The sequence below is a fragment of the Cynara cardunculus genome (genome assembly GCF_001531365.2).
Source record: "Cynara cardunculus var. scolymus isolate 2C chromosome LG 3, CcrdV1, whole genome shotgun sequence".
NCBI lineage: Eukaryota > Viridiplantae > Streptophyta > Magnoliopsida > Asterales > Asteraceae > Cynara > Cynara cardunculus.
Genome location: NC_037530.1, coordinates 39,652,061 through 39,676,046, shown reverse-complemented (window position 1 = coordinate 39,676,046; position 23,986 = coordinate 39,652,061). Strand labels below are relative to the sequence as shown.

At 33.5% G+C, this 23,986-nt stretch overlaps 1 protein-coding gene across 2 annotated transcripts; it reads left to right on the top strand.

Moving 5' to 3' along the window:
* The first annotated feature begins 7,881 nt into the window (after window positions 1-7,881).
* On the top strand, window positions 7,882-15,851 carry LOC112509718 (exportin-T). 2 transcript variants are annotated; one of them, XM_025114820.1, is made up of 16 exons: window positions 7,882-8,136; window positions 8,199-9,976; window positions 10,060-10,149; window positions 10,229-10,318; window positions 10,423-10,527; window positions 10,684-10,743; window positions 10,833-10,895; window positions 10,969-11,064; window positions 11,872-12,036; window positions 12,318-12,491; window positions 12,573-12,638; window positions 12,723-12,821; window positions 13,721-13,867; window positions 15,057-15,235; window positions 15,355-15,402; window positions 15,496-15,851. In XM_025114820.1, the coding sequence occupies exons 2-14, from the start codon at window positions 8,255-8,257 to the stop codon at window positions 15,144-15,146; spliced, it is 2,967 nt and encodes a 988-aa protein (XP_024970588.1). In that variant the 5' UTR covers window positions 7,882-8,136; window positions 8,199-8,254; the 3' UTR covers window positions 15,147-15,235; window positions 15,355-15,402; window positions 15,496-15,851. The 2 variants fall into 2 exon arrangements, with proteins under 2 accessions (XP_024970588.1, XP_024970589.1); XM_025114821.1 differs by having other exon boundaries at window positions 7,882-9,976; window positions 15,496-15,563; window positions 15,671-15,851.
* Window positions 15,852-23,986: the final 8,135 nt, after the last annotated feature.

Genomic DNA, 23,986 nt, shown 5'->3' with positions numbered 1-23,986 from the left:
GATCGTGCCCTATTAGAAAAAAGAGTTCTATAAATACTTAGGTTAAAAACAATTTTTTTAACTTTCTACCAGCCCCCACGCCCATCCAGTAATTTCCGGCTTGTGCCCCCACCAACCAAAAAAAATTACCTTGAAATCAACAAAAAAAAAACCAAAAAGTATCTCAAAATCAACAACAAGAAGAAGTCTCCCGAAAATCGGGAAAAAAAAAACTAAAAAATCTCCCGAAATTAATTAAAAAACTTTAAAAATTCCTTGAAACGATGGAATTAGGCTAAAAACATATCGGACAATTTTGCGGATCTTTAATCTACCTTAAAAGTGGGCCACTAGGCAAAAATACTGGATCCACCATTGCATAAAGTAGATGGTCATCTTGAGATTGGTCGGATCAAATAACAAATCGAATATCCAGATTAATAAAAAAAATTACCAAAACAATAATAAAAAACAAAACACATTTTATTTTAATATAATTAATTGTTAGAAAATTGTGAAATGGTCAACTTTGAGATATTATAACAGTCAAAGGATGATACAAATCTGAAGTCTTCGTACTTGAGGGTGGAGGTTGACATTTTGTGGTAGGTTGGTGCCGAATATTTGATGATACAACGAAATTATGAACTTTCATATTAGATTTTTATTATTTGTATTAAATTCGATTACTGGAAATTTTAAACAGTCTTTTATGGAATCTGTCTCCAATAAAAACAACGTGAACGACCGTCTTTTTGGCTCAACTTAACGTCTAATGGGCCATTTACCAAACACTTACTCGGTAAGCGTTTACCGATAAAATTTACTGGGTAAGATTTTGTTCCATCAAAACGGTATTGTATGCAACAATTTACCCAGATAAGACTCTTGGATATTGTCTCGCTTTTACCGGACAATATTCTTGGTCCTCGTCATATGATCCGGTAAGGTAACGTGATTTGGTGTTCACTTACCCGAGTAAGCGTTAGGTAAACGACCCCTAAGGCTGGCCGAAGGTAAACGTAGGATCAAACTTATATTGTATAAAACAAAGTTGTATCACCTCTTTGCCATCTGGGCTACATGTTATAGGCTAAATTGTTAGCCAATAAATCAGAAAGGGTTTGTATAAGACATATTCTATCAAGTTTTATTACAGTTGATTATAAAAGTTATATCTGTATAATTATAATACGTTAGATTGTAAACAACGTAAAAGGGTCAACCATTTGCATTCATGGGATTTTGAAGCTATCAGTTCCAACTTCGTCAATTACTGAAATTTAAAATACTGGTCCTGTACGGACTGGTTTTACTGACATAAATATTTTATCTGACACATGTTTATTTTTATTAATTTAAAATATATTTAGGTATAATTAATTTATAAGCTTTTAACTTTGTTTTGTTTCACAAACTTTTTATTGCATCTTGTTCTCTTCTCTTCAATACATGATTTATGTATTTATTCTCAAAAATATTAAAATATAAGGTTTTGTTTGGTTCAGGCTGAGGAATGAAAATAAAAATAACTGAAACGAAAAAGGGAATGAATTTTCATTCTCCTCCAATTTAACCAGGAATGAAATTTTGGGCTTCTAAGAGAATAAACTCATTATATTATAGGAAATCAAACAGGTTTTTTTATTTTTATTTTCATTTATATTGATTATTTTTTAATACCTCTAACCAAACATGCCCGAGAAGTATTAAGGGGGTGTTTGGGATTGTTTATTTGAAACAACTTATGTTTTTCTACAAAAGCACTTATCAACTTATTATAAGTCAGAAATGTTTAACTTATTCAAAAACTCCTTATTATCGGTTTGACGCCGGTATAAGTTGTTTATCCAAACACTCAAAAGTGTTTATTACCTGTGTCACAGCGAAACAAGTCAATAAGTTGTTTTTATAAGCAATCTCAAACACCCCCTAAACCAACATAAAAAAATATTGAAAATACATAAATAATACGTGAAAATATCAGCATTATTGATTGTCATCCGAGACTTCATCTATAGAATACTAAAACCGACATATCATGTATAAAAACGAAAAAAATTTGGTCGAGATTGTCTGAATCGGCAAATTCGGAATTGAGATGTGTACGCAATTCTACTTTTATGTTTCTTGGTCTTTTAACATACGTTCACGTCTCCAATCAGTGACAAAAACGATGAATATACCTCTAATTATTTTTCGGGTCACTTTCAACATGTCTATTTATTGAATCACGGTGCCAAAACCTCCCACCAAACTTTGAATAAAATAATACTGTTAGTTAACATAAAATATAAATAAACACGGTGCTCAATGTTGACGTTACTTTTAGTTAGAGGTTTTATTCGCAAACGAACACTTCTATGAGCGTATATGTGCGTAGGTGTTTTTCGTCGATGTTTTTTCTTATAGAAACTGATACGTATACGGGACACGACAAACGCCGATAAAATTAGGCCGTGTTGTTACATTTGATGAGAAAACACAGGACATTAGCAAAAAAAACTCACAGGATCTATGCTGTTATAGCGTTGAAAATACAAAATTGTGGTTAGGACCGATATTTGAAATAGCGGTGGTATAACGGTCCAAAAATAGCGGTTCATATAATATTTCTTATAATTATATATATATATATATATATATATATATATAGGGGACTATTCAAGGGAGAACTGAGTTGTTTGTGATAACTGTGAGAACCAATATTAACCACAAATGAATAGATAAATTAGAAAATTTATAAATTTGGTAATTTTAAATTAAAATCTTAATGCAAGGATATTTTTGGTATTTTAAAACTCTMCTCTATCCTCTCTTCTCTCTCCGGCCACCGTTCTCCGTCCTCTGGCCACCGTCCTCCGGTGATACCACTATGATACCACTGTGATACCTAAAAATATTGACTCTGTTAAACAAAAGATACATTGTGATACCTAATTATATATAAGATGCATAGTGATACCACTGTGTTACATCTTCGATCGACCACACAAACGACATCAATGTGATACCCAAACACATATATGATGCATTATGATACCACTGTAGTATCACCGGAGGACGGTGGCCGGAGAGAGAAGAGACGAGGGAGGAAAGTTTTAAAATACCAAAAATATCCTTGCATTAATATTTTAATTCAAAATTGCCAAAATTATAAATTTCCTAATTTATCTATTGATTTGTGGTTAATATTAGTTCTCACAGTTACCACAAAATAATTAGTTCTCGTTTGATTAGACCCATATATATATATATATATATATATAGAGAGAGAGAGAGAGAGAGAGAGAGAGAGGAGCGATCAAATGAAAACCGCTCTCATTTATGTAAACCGTACAAACCACCCTCATACGTCCATTTCATTGTTTAATCTTATGAAAAATTTTCATGAAATTGTTTAATCTTGTGAAATTGTTTCATATAATACTTTTTTTGATGAATTTGTTTCATATATGGTTATGAAATTGTTTCATATAATACTTTTTTTGATGAATTTGTTTCATATATGGTTATGAAATTGTTTCATATAATATTTAATGAAATTTTAATGAAACTGTTTCATGTATTTCTCTAAAATTAAAATAATGAAGACAGTAATCTCTATGATTAACACCCTTCACAATAAAAATGGTTAATCAACCTCTCATAATTACAAAAAAATAAACAAAATGAAAAATTATGATTGGTTGAATGTGGTTTTCATGGTTTATACAAATTGGGTGGTTTTTATTTGAACGCTCCCCTATATATATAGATATATATGTGTGTGTGTGTATGTGCGCGCACGCATACATAAACATATCATATGCATTAATTAAAAATATAGTTTCAACATCAAAACATCAACTTAAACAAGTGTAACAAAACAAAATAGGAAAAACACTCATAAACGAGCTGATCACAAACAATAGGTTCAGCATCCGAGTCAACGTAGTTCTGAAGAGGCCCAAGCTAAAATATCGGAATATCAGTCCACAATTTCACATCAAATATCGGAAACGCAATTTTATCTTAGTCCGCAATTCCGCTATTGCTATGCAATAGCGCCACTATTAACAGCATAACATACGACATAAAAAAGGATATTTATGCATACAAATTTGCAAACTGAGGGCGAGAAACTGTAAACAAAAAAATAATTCAACTTCTTATATTAAATATTCAAAATTTATGTTTAAACAAAATATAAATCATAACCGTCTTTAATCATACAAATGTGTGACGAGAGCCAACAATGCTTCCTAAATAACAGGTTTCGACTTTCGATACGGTGTTTGTTGTCTGTGTGATAGTTACAAGAGACAAGTGAGAGCAAGGTTTACCTCTTTTTTTTTAAACCACATCAGTTGTTGAATGACTTGGTGCAGAATGATTAAGAAATTCTCATAATATAGTGCAAAATGAAATACAATTGTTTGGTAATTATTTACAACGAAATTAGAACGTTGAATGGTTAAGGGAAGCCCATGATACAAAATCATTCACAGGGTTTTAGAACTATTAAGAAGCAGATTTTTTTTTTTTTTTTTGCCAAACAAGATTCATCTCTTAATAATTCAGAGGTTGCCTGTTAATGAAACTATTAAGAGAAAGAAACAACCTAAAATAGTTGATTTGATCATGAATCAAGATGGTGCGTGGGCTAACCCATGTAGCTAGGCTGGACCATGGTCCATAACAGAAGTACCCAATTTGAATGGGCCAATAGCATCCATTCCAAGCCCTTTTATTGTTTTATCTAGGAGCCTCATAACCCACTTTCAATGGGCTTTTGAAATTTTGATCCATTTGTCATATGGAATTTTAGAATTCCGGTCGAAATCGGGACCGGTCAGCCCGAGTCTAAAGCGATCAACTTGGGACTGGTTCGAGATCGATATTTAGGGTACGTTTGTAGCAGCTTAATGAGCCTAATTTGACCCATAGTTTATTCAATCAGCTATACATGATTGTTTGATAGTAGCTTAATAATATAAAAAATGGTTTATTCAGTAAGTTTATAGTCAGAAGTTTTATGTAGAAAACCAAGTTTTTTCTAAATCTACTACTCTCGGTTAAAAAAAACATGCTCACCCCATATGAAAACTCTCTAAAACAAAAGTCTTTCTAATCTATACAGACAGATTAATTCACACATATTTATCCATACATAATTTAATGAAAATCCAACCAAACAGTCCCTTGGCCATCTTTAGTTACACAATGTAACTATTGTGTTTAAATATGATATTCCAGATAACCGTTGTATCTGTTTTTTTTTTTTAAACTGGGTTTAGTTGTATAAGGCAAACAAATTTTCTAATATTATATGTTTTAGCATTTTTTTTTCTTTCAGTTGTTTTATTCTTTAAATAATGATTTAAAAAATTAATTACTTAAAATATAAATTAAACCAAAGTTTATTTTATTTTTTTATATAATTAAAAAAAATAAAATAAAAATAACAATGACCAGTATAAATCACCCTTTTATTTTTAACAATGATGATAATGTATTTGTTTGTTTACTTATTAATAGTTTTATTAAGAGTTAGTATCTGAATCGTTAAGAAGCAAATCTTGTTTGACACAAAAAGGTATGCCTCTTAATAGTTATAAAACTCTCTGAATGATTTTGTATCTTGTGTCTCCCTTAACCTTTCAACACCCTAATTTCATTGTAAACACTTACCAAACAATTATATTTCATTTGCACTATATCATGAAAACCTCTTAATCATTCTGACCATTTAATTATTAAACAACTGCCAAACACTCCTTTTATAGTTTATTTGTTGGAAAAATGGTCAATGGGTTACTAAATATAATTAATGAGTTATTAAATATTTTTTAATGTCATTAAATATAACAGAGTTTGATACTTATAACTCATTTGTTCAAGAATAGCTTTTAATCAAACAATTTGCTTTAACAAGTAACTTGGCAACCAAGAAAAGAAGGTTATAAAATATTTATTGAAAAATATATATATTTGGAAACTTAATCCTCAAGCAATCGTCTTCTACAAGTTTTCATATTCGGATTCTTTTCAGCATAGAACAAGTCTTTTAATAACGTCGTTTTGAATCTATTACTGTAAAATACGATAGATGTATAATATATTCTCCATGTTTAATAAAAAAACAAATTACATGAAAAAGTAAAGTATTTTAACTTGATTCATATTTTGGATAACAGACTTTCGAAACTTTAATTTTTGGTTCCTAAGATGTAAAATTTTAAATATTTAAGTATTCAGGTAACCGGTTGAAGCATAAAGCGGTTACCATGCTGATGTGGTGTCCAACTTAGTATTAAGTCATAAAAATCACCAAGAGAAAAATAATTAAATATCTAAAATAAGGGGTTGTTCACCAAAATGCTTACTTTGTAAGAGTTAACGCTTTTACTTATCGTACTAGGTAAGACTCTAGCCCATCTAAACGTCACAGTATGTGATAATTTTTCCTGTAAATGCTAACCAAGTAAGACTCTCGGTTTTTATTACAGCTTTTATCAAGCATTATATTAGACAACCTCTTCAATTTTTTGTTGTCTAATGTTACCAAACACAATACGAGACAACTTTTTCAATCTAATCATGTCATCTAGTATTTTGTCCACGAATCAAACATATCTTAACTGAGCCGATAAACAATTACCAGATTAGCCACAAGGATTGTGACGTAGTGGGTTGAAGTCCTGAAATATGTAGTGAAATTAGGCATGAGAATGGGGAGGGGATGGGACGGGGACCTGAATCCCCATCTCTGATTACTATTCTCTATCCCCGTCCTTGTCCCCATTCCCACTGGGGAATATAATGACATCCCCATCCCCATCCCAACAGGGAACGGGGATCCCCAACGGGGATATGAAGATTTTTATTTTTTTTTTCGTTTATGTAAGTTATTTTAAATTAAATATGTGATAGACTATACATGTTTAAATATCAAACAGTTTCAATAAACCTAAAACCAAAATGAATTTAATTTAATACAGAAAAACACAACTATCATATAAGAATTAATAACTTAAAACCAAGAAAAAATTCAATTTAATCCCAAAACCTTTAAGTCACATGTACCAAAAATATCGAGTAATATAAAACCATATCGAACAATATACAAAAATATCAAGTAGTTGTATTTTGACTTGACATCCAAAATATTACATACTAACATAAAAAAAAACAAATTTATATTATAAACCTAGTTAGGAAATATGAAATTATGAGTCACCGTTTTAGTTGAAATAAAAAATATACATATATATATATGTATATATATAGATATGTAGAGTTTGATTTAAATACAACCCATCGCATTTGTACAACCAATGCAACCCAATAAATTGAGATATTTATTATGAACATGATGAGAGTTCATTAATTATGATTTGAATATTTATGGAAAATGAATATGGTTCATTAATTATGATTAATACTTTATATTAGTAAACAATTAAAACTTCTATAAAATCACATATTAATCAAATGAAATGGACGGTTGAGATTGAGTTGTATTGGTTGCACAAATGTCAAATGTTGTATAATAACCAACCTCTAGATATATAATTTATTAATTAATATATATAACGGGTACAGGGCGGGACGGGGAGTACGATACCCATCTCCATCCCCAGTTTGAGACAAACGGGGATCCCAGTCCCTGTCCCCATTCACAATTTAACGGGAAATCCCCGTTCCCGGCCACGACGGATGAACCGAATTTCCCGACGAGTCAAGACACATTTCCATGCGTAAGTGAAATATCTCATTTGTCCAAGGAAATATATCATTATTAGGAAATATACACACATTTAAAAGGAAATTTTGTGATTCAAAACAAGAATCCATGGAAAAAGATTCGACCCACTTCAAAATTGTAGCATATAAATACGTGGGTTTATGGGTGGCGGTGTGATTAATCGATGCGTTCTTGAATAAACCTTCGTTCTTCAGTCCCCCCTCACAAACTCATCAAAAACCTCACCAAAATCCCCAATCTTTCTTTATAACCCTTATATGTTAATTTGGAACCATCAGAAACCCTAAAACCCACAAAAAAATTGCTTTTTTATGTTTCCATTTTTTCCGTATTTGTAAAGAAACCCTAGTTTTTTGAGAACCAAGATCGGTTCGCCAGATATCAAAAAGCTTCTTTTGTTCGGAAAGGTATGACGAGTATCTGTTGATTCGACTCGTTTCATTTGTTAATTTGTCGATTTACATTCAAGAGTTCTCCGAGGAGGTTTTTAGGGTTTATTGTGTACGATTGTCTGAATTGTACTCCATGGACGATTTGGAGAAGGCGATACTCATCATCTTCGATGAATCGGGGACAGTTACATCGGAACTGAAATCACAAGCGATTGCATTCTGTCAACAAATCAAAGATAATCCATCTATTTGCAGTATTTGTATCGATCGATTGTGTTTTTCGAAACTGGTTCAAGTTCAGTTTTGGTGTTTGCAATGTTTGCACGAAGTTTTGCGTGGTCGTTACTCCGGAATGAGTTCCGATGAGAAATCGTTTGTGCGGACGTCCGTGTTCTCCATGGCATGCTATGAATCGCTCGATAATTCCAATTCTGTTAAGGTTTTAGATGGTCCTTCATATGTGAAGAACAAACTTGCTCAAGTGTTGGTCACTTTGATCTATTTCGAATATCCCTCAATTTGGTCTTCGATTTTTCTTGATTTTTTGCCTAATTTGAGCAAAGGTGGGGTTGTGATCGACATGTTTTCTCGAGTTTTGAATGCTTTAGATGATGAATTGATTAGCCAAGATTACCCACGAACTGTAGAAGAAGGTGCAATTTCTGGGAAAATTAAGGATGCAATGAGACAACAATGTGTAGGTCAAATAGTTCGAGCTTGGTACGATATCTTGTCGTTATATCGGAATTCGGATTCCGAATTATGTGCATTTGTTTTAGATACAATGAGGAGATACATTTCGTGGATCGAAATCGGTTTAATTGCAAACAATACTTTCCTTCCTTTGTTGTTCGAACTGATTTTGGTCGATGGATTACCGGATCAGCTTCGAAGTTCTGCTTCCGGTTGTGTTCTTGCTGTTGTTTCTAAGCGAATGGATTCACAAGCTAAGCTTACTCTTTTGCAGAGCCTTCAAATGAGTCGGGTTTTCGGTTTGGTGGCAGGTGATGGTGATTCCGAGTTTGTATTAGGGATAGCATCTTTACTTACAGGGTATGCGTCTGAAATTCTTGATTGTTTGAAGAATTTGAATGGTGATCTTAAACGGGCTTCGGTTGAGCTTTTAAATGAAGTTTTGCCATCGGTTTTCTACGTAATGCAGAACTGTGAACTCGATACTACGTTCAGTATCGTTCAGTTTCTTTCCGGATATGTTGCCACCATGAAAGGCCCGTCTCCACTGACGGAAGCTCAACTTTTTCATGTTGGGCAGATATTGGAGGTGATTCGTATGCACATTCGGTTCGATCCCATGTATCGTGATAATCTTGATGTGTTAGATAAAGTAGGGAGTGAAGAGGAAGATCGAATGATCGAGCATCGGAAAGATCTTCTTGTTTTGCTTCGAAATGTAGGCCGTGTAGCACCCGATGTCACCCAATTATTCATAAGAAACTCACTTTCGAGTGCCGTGGGGTCTTCGCTCGATATAAACGTTGAAGAAGTCGAGGCTGCTCTTTCGCTTTTTTATGCATTTGGGGAATCGCTAAGCGAAGAGGCTATGAGAACCGGAAGTGGAATCTTGAGAGAACTTGTGCCGATGCTTTTATCGACCAAATTCCCTTGCCATTCAAATCGGCTTGTTGCACTCGTTTATCTTGATACAATCACGAGATACATGAAGTTTGTTCTCGAAAACAACCAATATATTCCATTAGTTTTAGCCGCGTTTCTTGATGATCGTGGGATTCACCATTCAAAGGTGAAAGTTAGCCGAAGAGCGAGTTATCTTTTCATGAGGGTTGTGAAACTTCTCAAAGCCAAACTCGTGCCTTTTATCGAAACAATTTTGCAGGTATTTCAAATGCATTTTGTTTCCGATTTCTAAAGCTAATTACAGTTATACATGCGGGTTCTGATATATGTTTCGTTGTGCAGAGTCTGCACGACACGGTTGCACAATTCACGAGTATGGATTATGCGGCCAAAGATCTTTCAGGATGCGAAGATGGGACTCACATTTTTGAGGTAATTGTGAAGATGGGTCTGCTCGAAGTTCTTCCTTTTCATATTCATTTTCGTTTCACGGGCTTATATTTTCTTGCAGGCGATCGGGTTGTTAATTGGAATGGAAGATGTGCCGCTTGAAAAGCAATCAGAGTACCTTTCGTCTCTGCTTACTCCTCTTTGTCAACAGGTTAAATGCTTTACTCTCGGTTTTGATACATAAAACCAATTTATGTTGAGCAATCTTTCTTTCAAAAGTTGTATGTATAATATGAGAATTTCGTAATACTTTAGGTTGAGATATTGCTCGCGAGTTCTAGAGTTCAGAACTCGGAAGAATCACCATCAAAAGTTGCGAATATCCAACAAATTATCATGGCCATAAACGCACTAAGCAAGGTTTCAATCATTCCTATTCATCTATGAATGTAGATAACCACAGTATTATTTTCTCCCTATATTTACATGTGAATGCCCAAAAGCTCATTTACTCTTGTCTCTATATTCACATGTGAATGCCCAAAAGCTAATTTACTATTGTCTCCATGTTTATAGGGATTTAGTGAGCGTCTTGTGACCGCTAGTCGTCCTGCCATTGGCCTCATGTTCAAGCAGGTTCGTAATCTCGATCTATTTGTTTATTTATATCCAATATCAAAACGTATTGTTATCTGCTGACCTTTTTGGCGTTTTTCTCACTACAGACGTTGGACGTGCTTCTACAAATCCTTGTGATATTTCCAAAAGTGGAAACGTTGCGCTCTAAGGTACCACTGGGAATTTCTCTTGCTTGCGCTTTATGGTTTCCTTTTGTCTAACTTTATCTCTTTCTTTGCGCAGGTTACTTCATTTATTCACCGGATGGTGGAGACATTAGGATCATCGGTATTTCCTTACCTTCCAAAGGCATTGGAGCAGTTGCTTGCTGAAAGTGAGGTACTGATTTTTTCTTCAACTTCTTATTCGTGCATGTGTTTTCAAGATGAATAGTGTTGTTTCTGCTGTATTTAATAAGAGATATTTATTAGAGCCTTCGATGACATAAAAATCCAAACCAAACCAACGGGTAAGCTCCACCCAGAGGTGGGGTTTTGTAGAGAGTAGAGCGGCTGTTTCCATGAAGCAGTTGGTTTGTGCATAGTGCGCAAAAAGCAGCATATTTATAAAAAAATAGCGGAGAAAGAATATAAGAACTTGAAAATACGAAAGGGTACACAAAATAGACAACAACAAACAAAACATACAGACAGGTTATCAGGTACACAAAAACATAACCAAGATGGCCTGTTCAAACAACAATCCTTGATGATTATTGGCATCTTTATATTTCTTTGCCTGTCCAAACAATTGTTTTTCGGTTTCTTGATGTCTATGCGTAAACTCCTGCGTGTTTTGGAGATTGAAGTCGACAGCCTGTTGTGTTCTAATCTAGTCTTGCTATTGGTATGATAAAATGTATTGATTTTTCAGCACGTAGTATCCGTTTTTGTTTGTAGATCTTTATGGAAATGCATCTTATCTCCATTTAGATACCGTCACGTATGGCAATGTTTTTGAAAAATACACACATGCACGCTCTTTGTATGCATGAAGGCTTTTTATTATCTGTATGAAGTCTCTTTACATTTCGTATGTTAAAGATTTGTTATGTGAATTGAAGACAATGTTCTTTCAAGTAATGGGATTTAATGATCGTTTGCTTTCGTGATTATTTTCTATTTTTTAACGACCTTTATCATGCAGCCGAAGGAACTTGTGGGGTTTCTTGTATTAATCAATCAGCTCATATGCAAATTCAATACTTCTGTCCAAGATATTTTGGAGAATGTATACCCTGTTATTGCAAGTAGGATATTTGGTATTCTGCCAAGGGATACAATTCCATCGGGGCCGGGCAGCAACACCGAGGTATATCAACTAGCTAAGTGTATTCCAATTCAGACTTGCATTTTCATTTTCCAATTTGAGCCATGTTTGATCCGTTATCTTGCCTAAGGGGGTGTTTGGTTGTTTTTCAATTAAGCACTTTATGGATTGAGCTAGAATGCATTTATTTGTTGTGCTGAATAAACTGTTTGCATGATTTGAAAGACCGTTTTACCCTTCCCAAACAGCCCGTTGTTTGCGGTTTTAGACTGTTGTAGAGCAATGATTAGTGAACATTATGAACAATTTACGATTATTTTTAGGAAATTCGTGAATTGCAAGAGCTTCAACGGACGTTCTACACTTTCCTTCATGTGGTGGCAACACATGATCTGTCGTCGGTGTTCCTTTCTACTAAAAGTCGAGTCTACTTGGATCCAATGATGCAGTTATTGTTGTATACTTCCTGTAATCACAAGGATCTCGTTGTTAGGAAGGTGCGTAACGTCAATTCCAATTTATTTATTTGGAAAATAATCATTTGGATCTCATGAAATCTTGTTTTTGGATTTCTTTAGGCTTGTGTACAAATATTTATCAGATTGATTAAAGATTGGTGCGCGAGGCCTTTTGGCGAAGAAAAGGTAAAGTAGTACCTTCGGGTTTTTGTTTTCTCGTGGTGGTGCTATTATAATTACGTTGTGTTATCTAATGTGTTGAGTATTCAGGTGCCCGGTTTTCAAAGTTTTGTTATCGAGGCTTTTGCAACAAACTGTTGTTTGTACAGCGTGCTTGATAAGTCGTTCGAGTTCCGTGATGCAAGTACTGTAAGTCCGTTTTCCATTCAGATTTTCTGGTTTTGTTATCTTCATATTTTTGATGTGCCATTTAGTTCAGTGGTTCGGGTTTCATACGGGTTCCATTTCTTTTTTGTTCGTGCTTTTGAGTAGCATTTTTGCACATTTTTTCGCAGTTTATTTTCTTCCATTTTTTGTTGAGTAAATCTGTTGTGATCTGTCTTTAATATCGACAATACTCTGTTCTTTATGGAAAGAGAATCAAAACCAATCCTCTAATTTAGTTTGCAATTGTCGTATACCTATATATTTACAGCATACATGGTCCTACATGCATAGAATCATATTCACACAAATGTAAATATATATAGACACACATAGATGGCAGGTTCAGTTGCAAACTTGACTTCTGTTGTAAACCGGGAGAGAAAGGAGAATGCGTCATGTGACCTAGACATTCATGGGGTATTCGTCATAAATGGTGTAAAAAAGTTCACGTTCATTATTCATGATGAATGTGGACAAATGAGGAACTTGTCGTACTCCCGTTTGTCGCCTTTCACAACGGAAAACAAGTTTGGAACTGAACTTTCCTCTATAAACACGTGTGTGTGTGTGTGTATATATATATATATGCAGGATTAGGTTCATATGAGAACAATAACCAAATAAGAAACGGTCAAATCATATGTTATCATGAATGGTGTAAGAAATATATCATGAATGGTGTAAATAATTCACGTTCATTATTCATGATGAATGGAACAAATGGGGACCCGCGCCACACTCTCTTTTGTTCCACTGTCCCCATTTGTCCCCTGATTCACAACGGAAAACAAGTTTGCAACTGAACTTTCTATAGATACAGACACACATAGATGTACGTTTATATATACCAACTATCTAAGATTATCGATGTTATTTTGCAGCTTGTTTTATTTGGGGAAATAGTGTTAGCTCAGAAGGTGATGTATGAGAGATTTGGGAATGATTTTCTCCTGAATTTTGTATCAAAAGGTTTTCTTGCTGCACATTGCCCTCAAGATTTAGCAGAGCAGTACTGTCAGAAACTGCAGGTACATTTCATTCTTTTATATAAAAAGATTTGGGCTGTTCGGCAGTTGCTGAATGGTTTGGTGCAAAATGATTAAGTGGTCAGAATGATTAAGAGACTTTCATGATATAGTGCAAAATGAAATATAATTATTTGGTAATTGTTTACGATAAATCTAGGGCCCTTAATGGTTCAGGAAGGCCCATGTTACAAAATCATTCATAGGGTTTTAGAACCATTAAGAGCCAGACTTTTTTTTTACCAAACAAGATTCACCTTTTAACGGTTCAGAGGTTGCCTCTTAATGGAACTATTAAAGAGGTAAACAAAATGCAATGTGGGATACAAACCATAAAGTATCTGTATAATAAATAGATATGTAGATATAGACTTTTGTATAGACATTGATATTTGTGTGTGTGTATATAACTATATAACTATATATATGTATATATGACTTGGGATCGTGTGAGAATAACAGTTATGATGAGAATGATGATAACAATTCTAAGCCATTGGATGAGTTGACTTTTTGACGTAACTTCGTCTACCTTCAACCACGTTCATCTATCTTCAACCACCTTTATCTTCATATTTATCTTCACTTTTACCAACTTTTACATATGTTTAATCACTTTCACATGCATGGATTTGTTAAAGTTTCGATCGTGATGATAAAAATATGTAAATATAGGTAGTTGAATGTAGATGAAGGTTTTGTTACCGAAACCCAGCCCATACACACACGCACACATATATGTATAGACAAGATCAAGTGAGAACGAGAAGTCGGTCAATTTGCAAGAAGGCGAGAAGTTCCAAGAATCACATGTGATACATGTCGAAAAGGATGCGGGTGACTTGGTCGCAGGAAGGTCACCCCCTCTATGGCTGGTCAATGCAACATGTTTATATCACATGTGATTACGTGTTCTATGAGGCATGTGATCTTGTAACTTCTCACCTTCTCGCGAATTGACCGCCTTCATATCTTGTTTCAACTCACCCCTACATACGGTAAATACTCACGCATACTCATCACCTTTTGTGAATCTTTCATTCTTCTTCGAGAGGGTTTTAACCATTTTCCCTCAAGATTCATGCAGTAAAAGTCAATTATCTTGTTAGAAATGAAAGTTTCGGTTCTGTAAATTCTCTTGATTCATAATGAATATTGGGTGATTCATGTGGTATTTACTATTTATCATCAGGGCAATGATATGAAGTCACTGAAGTCATTCTACCAATCTCTTATCGAGAATTTAAGAGTACAACAGAACGGAAGCCTTGTTTTCAGATAGCATGGCCTCGGCCGCATTTGAAATTCATCACCAACGGTTTGTGTTACTGCTGAAACCAGTTATGGTGGTAAAATTTTGTTCTGAACGAGGTTGGTTCTAAAACCAATATCCCGTCTTCTCTTTTCAACTCACACACACACACACACACATATATAGATTTATATATCTTCACTTGTTGATTTATATATATACACATGTACGTATTCAGGTTTTGGCCCTGTAAATAACATTTATCTGGCTCATCCGTTACAGCGAGGTATAACCATAAATTGAATCGTTTTTTCAAATGGGTATTTTCGACATCTGATTTAGTTCTTATTTGGGATTTTTGTTGGTTTGGTTCGAGCAGGTGTAAATTTCCGAAGCAGTTTCTATACCAATCGACCAGTTTCAAGAATTGAAGTTTTAACATGAAAGGTCGGATCCATATTCCCTTGATTCTTAATCTGTGTTTGTTATCTGCAAATTTACATCATGTGTTTGTTCTCTAAATCGATCAAATTTTGGTCTCGGAACAAATGAAGGTTCTTTTACCCCCCCCGAAGACACGGGTCTTCTGATATTGTCATCCGAAAGGTCCCGTGAGTTATTTGTTTATTAGAAACTTGTCATAAATATTATGTTGAATGTTCGATTTTCTGACCTTTTTTGGCTGTATTTGTTGTTATCGTTGTTAAATGGTAGATTGGACGCCGTTTTAGGTCACTCTTTCTACCTCGTATGTCTCAAATAAGACGTTTTAGGTTCGTTTTCACTCTTGGGTGGGTCCAAGCGGGGCCCTTGTTTACCGTCGCTATCACTTTTGTTATCTGATACAAGTGGTAGAGATGCACAAGGCATGGGCTTTTTGGGGTATGGTCCCGGGTTTTCGAAGCCTGTGTAATGAGCAAACGGGCTTCTGAAAAATGCCTGGGCTTTTATAGGCGAGGGTTGGGCCAGTCTGATCGGGCGTTTCTAGAGCCGGGCCTAAATTTTGAATTCACTAGGCTCGGATATTTAGTAGGTCCTGATTAACTAAGGCTCTGTTTGTTAGCAACTTAGAGCCTAACTTTAACTATACATGACTGTTTGGTAATGATTTAATGATATAGAAAGTGACTTATTCAGTGAGGAGCTTTACGTAGAAAACCAATTTTTTCCAAATGTCTTTCCCAATTAAATAACGCACTCTTTCCATCTATAAAAAAACTCTTTTAAGCAAAAATCTTTCCAACATATACAGACATATTAATCGATACAAATCTTTATCCATACAAGACTTGGTAGGAAAAACCAACCAAACAGCCCCTAAAATCTTTATCCATACAGAACTTAATGGAAAACCAACCGAACAACCCCTAAGTTAGGCTTTTGGCCCCTTGCTGGTATGTGATACTGATCCAGTAGAAGTAATGTTGTGGGTCAGATTAGATGGGTGGGTAAACAACATTACTTTTACTGGATCAGTACACTTACCAGTAAAACAACCAAACTATCAGTATCTTTCTCAAAAGAAGATATATACAATATACGTTTTAGAATCCATCCATCCAACTACATTCGATGACGTATACGGTTTATGATAATATGTGCAGAAAATCAAATAATTCGATTGAAACCAAGACTTAAAAAAAGCAGGATATTGATTGATGGTGGGAACATAAAGAACCCAAATTTTGTTGGGTACCACACGACCTCGTCAACCACTGTAAGATGGATGTGTTTTTGTTTTTGATCGAGTTATGCGGTTGACTCCTTTAAGACTCTCTACATTCTCAATCAGCACTTGCACCGTCTGTTTGGACAAAAGGTTACGAAATCGGTCCCACACGAAACCCGTCTACAAGGATACGAATGTGAGGTACTTTTTGGCTCATTCAGGGCTAAGATTGGGGAATCGACCCATAATCTGTCTTGTATTTGGGTAAAGTCGTCTCACCTCTTTGTCAACTAAGATACATGCCGGAGGCAATGAAAGCGTTATTTTAGTGTTATGGATAGTAAAAATACCAGATTTTGGTATGAAGTTATTCACCGACGTTGTTTTAATTTAATAATTTGGTACATCGAATCCAGATTCTTCAAAACTAGAACATGTTCGTTTAATGTGTGATGAAACATAGAACATGCTTATTTGATGTAGTTCTGTGTTGGATTATTTAATTCGAGATTAATTATGATTTATGAATGGCATTTTAGTTAAAATAGTACTACACCGTTGAACCCAAGAGAAAGGGAAGTTCCGGGTGGAAAGGCAGAAATGCGAGAGAAGTTGGGTTTCAAGGACGAAATCCGACCGCCCCATCGGATACAAGGATTAAACACGATAAAACACGTTATAGATACATAATAAAACGAATGTGGAAGTATTGTATGTCAGTGTTACAAATACATAATAATACAAATACAGTTATTGAATAGAAATACGCAAAGTGTGTTAGTTTTAAATCGCACTGTGAACACCCCATTTTTAGATTGTATACAAGTCAACCCAAAAGTATTGTATGTTAGAATTAGGGGTGTTCGCGGTGAGGTTTGGAACTAACGCACTATTCGCCTACAATTAAGTAACCATAAGATACACTTGATTAAAAAATTAACAATAACGTGACCGTAGTTTAAACAAATATAAAGTTTAAATACGTTAGATTCCCAAATAAATATTACATAATAAAAAATAGTTTATAGAAGTTGTTTGATAGTTACTGAATGGTTTGGTGCAGACTGCAGAATGATTAAATGGTCATAATGATTAAGAGACTCTCATGATATAGTGCAAAATGAAATATAACTGTTTGATAATTAATCACAACGAAATTAGGGCGCTGAATGGTTAAAGGAGGCTCAAAACACAATCATTCAGAAGATTTTTGAACCATTAAAAAACAGATTTTTTTTTGCCAAATAAACAACCCCTAAATTAGCCTAACCATATCATATATATATATATATATATATATATATATATATATATATATATATATTATAGACTTTGTTTCAAATACAACCCATCGCATTTGTACAACCAATGCAACCCAATAAATTAAGATATTTATGGAAATGATGAGAGTTCATTTATTATGATTTGAAATATTTATGGAAGATGAATATGGTTCATTAATTATAATCAATACTTTATATTAGGAAACAATCAAAACTTCTATGAAATCATATATTCATCAAATGAAATGGACGGTTGAGATTGAGTTGTATTGGTTGCACAAATGTAAAGGGTTGTATAATAACCAACATCTATATATATATATATATATAATATGTGATGCAGTTTGAACCCACAAATTCTTAATTCAAAACCGCAAACTGCACTTCAATCACATCGTATGGTTTGATATAAATGCAAACAACACTGTAGTAGTTCTAAACCGTACTTTACGATGCGATGTGGACGGTTTATATAATTTAACGGTTTAGATGAATCCATCTAGTCAAAAACTCTTTACACCATCTATTTTGATAAACTAACCTCACTTTTATATAAAATTTACTAAATTCGTTTGAGCTTAATCCTCGGCTGACCGATTAATCCATTTGGAAGCTTAACTAGATGATCCAGCAATTATGATTTGGTTGACTAATATATTAAAAAATATTATATAATTAAATAATTAATAAATAAATTGTGATAAAGGGGGCAAAATGGTCATTTGAAATAAAGAATTAATTTTGATATAAATTCCAATAACAGCAGCCATGACTTGTTTTTATTCAAAAGTCCACACTAAAATTTAGATATACAAGAAGAAAATAACGCGCTTCATGGAAGCTACTAAAAGCCTTTTATTTTTTTCTTCTTTTTATTTTTCATTTAATATTATATTTTATTTATTACGTATCGGAATATATGTATTTAGTTACGATATTGATGCCGGTGACGACTCGAAAAATCCAAAATATTAAGGGACCAATGGATCACAACAAGCTTTACCTCGTCAAGGTTTATTTTTATATCCAACCTGAACCAACTGTCATCACGATCATCTGTATTGTTCAAGGAATCGATTGTCATACGTAGATCTTGAAATCAAGAAACTATGACGTCTGATTCAATAAGATATCAATACTTTAATCTTGTGGAGTTATCTCAACTGACAATAAGGTTTGGCCTTTGGGGGTTCTCTTCAAAATGTCACTGGTTCGAGTCCTACAAGGTCGCTAGCATTTTCCTGACTGTTCTCTAGGGCCTCTGAGATTAGTCGAGGTATGTTAAACTGACGTCAGTGGCATGGACACCCACGATTAACAAAAGAAAAAGCTACCAATATTTTGGATCCAACCCTTGTTTGATACTTTTACGTTTTTTTTTGGGTATACTTGTTTTTTGAACTTGATACCAATATACTTGGAACTCGTTCACTTTCAAAAAGCCGATTGAGACACGTTTATAACTTTACCTTTAAAGTGGGTATAATGTTTTTCTTTCTAAATCATATGATTTTATCGAATTTTATAAATGTACAAAATTGAATTTTGCACAAAAAAGGTAAAACTTACAACTTTCTGAACTTCTGCAACTAATTGACGAAGGAGAGTTCCCCGTCTTTTCTCTTGAAAATTACTTTGGACGATAAAAATAAATAAATAATTCGAATTTTAATGAAATCCATACCATTAATATTGTCTAATGATTTCTTCTTAAAATAATAAAATATTCAATTGTTTGGATAACAGTGGATTCTGGGACAACTTAGGGGCCGTTTACCAAATACTTACCCGATAAGTGTTTATCAATAAAATTTAACATTATTATTTACTTATTATGTAAGATTTTAGTCCACCAAAACGACATCGCATGCAACAATTTACCGGGTAAGTGCTTACCGTGGTAAGAATCGTCGCCCTCACTTACCAAGTAAGACTCTTGGTCATTGTCTCGCTTTTTTCAGGTAAGATTTTTGGTCCTTACCATATTCATCCGGTGAGGTAACGTGACCTGGTAAGCGCTTACCCGAGTAAGCCTTTGATAAACGGCCCCTTACTCACTCTGACTAATCTCCAAGACGATCACGAATGGTCTATAGTCATCGCAGGTGAACCTCCATAGCCACAAAGGCTTTTTGCAACATCTAGATTCGAACTCAAGTAAATGAGATTTCCCGCTACATATCCGAAGCTTAATCAATGTACTACAATTCAAGTGGGGTTAAAAATTTAAGGGTTTATAATTTGAATGATGTTTTTTTAACTTCTATAGTTTGAAATAAATTTATTGAAAGAGTCTATATTTATATTTTGATGTCTTTTTAAAAAACATGTCTATTTTATTAAAATAAATATTTTTTTTAAACTATTGACTTATAGAGCAAGGTTTACGTAACAATCTCAAAAACATTAAGAAACTATCTTTTTTTAAATAGTATTTATAATAAATAATCATAAATAGCAATGAATATTACATAAAATAAATTATTAACGGATCTCAAAATATTTAAGGTTAATACTGGTGAATAGGTCTCAATTTTTTTTGTTGATTAACCTGGATATCCAACCCGCTATGCGAGCCGACTAATCCCAGGGCGACCACATGCTTTGCAGATAGCCCGGAGTCACCGCATTTGAACCTCCGTGGCCATAGAAGGAATTTTAATTTCTCATTGAATTTGAATCTTGGACCTTCTGGTACTTTTGACATTTGGAGTCAAGCTCAAACCAATCAAGCATCACCCTTATGGATGGGTCTCAAAATATTTAAGGTTAATAGCGGTGGATGAATGGGTCTCAAAATAAAATATAACGATGAATATTGACAAATATATAGAAAAATATACGATCCGAAAACACAACATGTATTTAAGTATAAATATCCAAAACGTAACAAAAAAATATGATTGAAAGTTTGATAAAAAAATATCACATTTTTCTTGGACCACCAAAAACTAAATCATGACACACCTAACTTGGCCTTGGAACGATAAGCCATCAAGAGAAGCATATTTAAATGTCCCTTTTTCTTAATTTAATTTGTATCAAAATAGCACATGTTTTGAAAAGCTATAATTCAAAATTTTGCATTAAAGAAATATGTCTAAAAGTATAAATAAAACCATACTGACGGTTTATCAAATGTTTACCAAGTGAGTATGTCAAAGACTGACTTTCTTATTCGTTAAGAGGTATAAATTTATATCTTGTAAGTGCTTATCGAATAAGAAACGTTTTCAAACAATCCATCTTAATGACCGAGAATATAGTGCAAAATGAAATATAATTGTTTGGTGATTGTTTACAATTAAATCAAGACGTTGAATAGTTAAAAGAGACCCATAATACAAAATCATTCAGAAAATTTTGAAATCATTAAAAGACATACTTTTCTTTTGGAAAATGAAAATAAATATTAAAATAAAATCATGTAAAAAAAGAAAGCAACAAAATAAGTTGCATAGAAATTCAAAATTAGACGTGTCAATGGGACCCATAGACCAAAGGGCCAAAGGTCTGTTGACCATGACATTTACATTCGTATTATTTGTATTTTTAATATCTCATTTACAGGTTGTCAAAGTCAAGCGAGGCCCCCACCCACCCTTTTTTTTTTTAACAAAGTAAACCTTCTTCAATTTGTGTTATTCTATCAAATGAAATCCCACACCAATTTCATTCACCCTTGTCTTGATAACCAAGTTTATTCTTTCCTTCTTCTCTTCTAAATTTTCACATTACTATTTTAATTTGTTTTAAAATAACTGTTCATTTTTAAAAGTAAATATATATTCTATCATTTTACCTTTGATTATGAGCAGTGACGGATCCAAGATTTATTCCTAATGGGTCACCTTTAAGTTGGACTAAAGACCCGTAAAGTCGCCTAATATGTTTTTAACCTGATTACAACGGTTCAAGAGATTTTTAAAGTTTTTTTGGTTACTTTCGAGGGATTTTTTTAGTGCTTTTGTCAATTTCAAAGGACTTTTTCGTTTTTTTTATTGATTTCAATAGATCTTTTTGGTTTTTTGGTTGATTTCAAGAGAATTTTTTGGAGTCGGCAATGATCGGGTAGGGTTGTAGGGTCCCTTGTAAAAATTTACAAGGGGAACTAAGAGAAAAGTAAAAAAAAAAAAAAAACTACTTTTAAACCTAGTAATTTTTTTAATGGAGTCCCTTCCTCCCACTCCTTCCTAACTAAATTCGCCACTGAATATGACGAGGAAATCTCTCTCATTGTAATTACGGGTAAAATTGTCTTTTCATAAGAACCTTGCATTGGAGATGCTGATCAACATCAAACCTCTTTTTTTAACAACTTCAATGCATGATTTGACTTGATTTTGATCTAAAATTGCTATATACCCCTCTCTTTAGATCAAAATCATATTAAATTATATAAAAAAGGAAAAGAGAAATTTTAATGTAAAGATGTGTGAAAATAGAAAATTAACAGAAAAGGATACATTTAAATTTAATCTTTATGGAACAACCTGAGAAGCTTTATAAAATGGAAAGGAAACAGAAATGGATGGTTGAGGGTTTGGCAGAAAATATTATTAGTAAAAAGAAAAAGAAGACTGCTTCAATTTCTCCATCCTTCTAGAACCATACTATTTTGTAAAATACTTTTTCCAGTTTTAAAAGCTCTAAACCCAGAACCAACACCGCTATAAACTCTTCAACTTTATGCAACAAGAGTCATACCTTGATCTGGATTTCTCAATCTCAGCTCTGGATGAAGAGAAAGGCGTGTTATGCATTTTGCACAAACCACCTTCTTTGTTGTCAAAATGTGACTCAAGTCTCAACAATAAACCTTTATGTATAAAAGGGCTTAATATATTAAAAACTTCAAATTTATAAGATGCTTAAAATTATCATATGACATTAATTTAAGATAATTAATGAGATAATTATAATTATTTATTAAATAAAAATTAACGCAATTCTTTAAGAACACATTGTGCACAAAATTAAACATTCTTAAGAATTTGTTACAAAGGTGTTCACATGATATGATCACAAGTTGTAGGTTTAGATTTAGTTGGTGTTCACAATATGTTAACAAGTTATGCCCGATTTCATAGATGTAGGGCTTGTTTGGTTGATTTTTTATTAAGTCTTTTATTAATAAAGATGCTTTTGTGTGTTTGTATAGATTGATAAGGTTTTTGTTTGGAAGAGTTTTTCGTAGATGAAATGAAAATGTTTTTTAATTGAGACGTAAATTTGAAAAAACTTGGCTTTCTACATAAAATTCATCATAGAAACTTACTAAATAAGTCACTACCAAACAGTCATATATAGCAAGCTCATTAAGTTGCTAACAAATAAGTCTTTATTCACAAACTATAATAGTACTAATTATTTACATATATATATATGTATGTTATGGATAGAGGAGAAAGAAAATAAGAGATAAAATAAAAACAGTTGATAGGAAATAGGTTTTTAATTTATAGTAAATTTTATCTTTTTATAGTTTAAATTAGATTACATAATTAAAAACCATAGAAACAAGAAGTCGAGGTCGGGGCCGAGGAAGAGGAAGAGGTGTTCAACAAGAAATTCATACGAAACAGTAAATGTCAATACAAGAAAGTTCAACGTCAAGCCGTAGAAGGGGAAGAACAAGGAACAGAGGTCGTGTTCATAACCCTGGGTTTATTACTCAAGAAATGTTAGCAACTGAGCTGGGAAAACTTTAAGATAATCTGGTAACTTTATTAGGGAATTCCACTTAGTATAAACTGGAAGGGATGGTGAACCCGAATCTTCATGAAGAAGTCGGGGTACGATAGCTATGAACACGCTAATGTGAACACGCCTACATTAAAGATTTGAGTTCGGGATGACAAACAATATACATTCTTCACTAAGTTTTGAATTTCAGTAAATCCACATCCTTGTTGCTC

What these genes read in the sequence shown, in the direction of transcription:
- LOC112509718 (XM_025114820.1), top strand. Translation starts at nt 8,255, where the DNA reads ATGGACGATTTGGAGAAGGCGATACTCATCATCTTCGATGAATCGGGG. An exon ending in TTGGCCTCATGTTCAAGCAG is followed by an intron (nt 10,744 to 10,832) that starts GTTCGTAATCTC and finishes TTCTCACTACAG; the next exon opens with ACGTTGGACGTGCTTCTACA. An exon ending in AGTTGCTTGCTGAAAGTGAG is followed by an intron (nt 11,065 to 11,871) that starts GTACTGATTTTT and finishes TTTATCATGCAG; the next exon opens with CCGAAGGAACTTGTGGGGTT.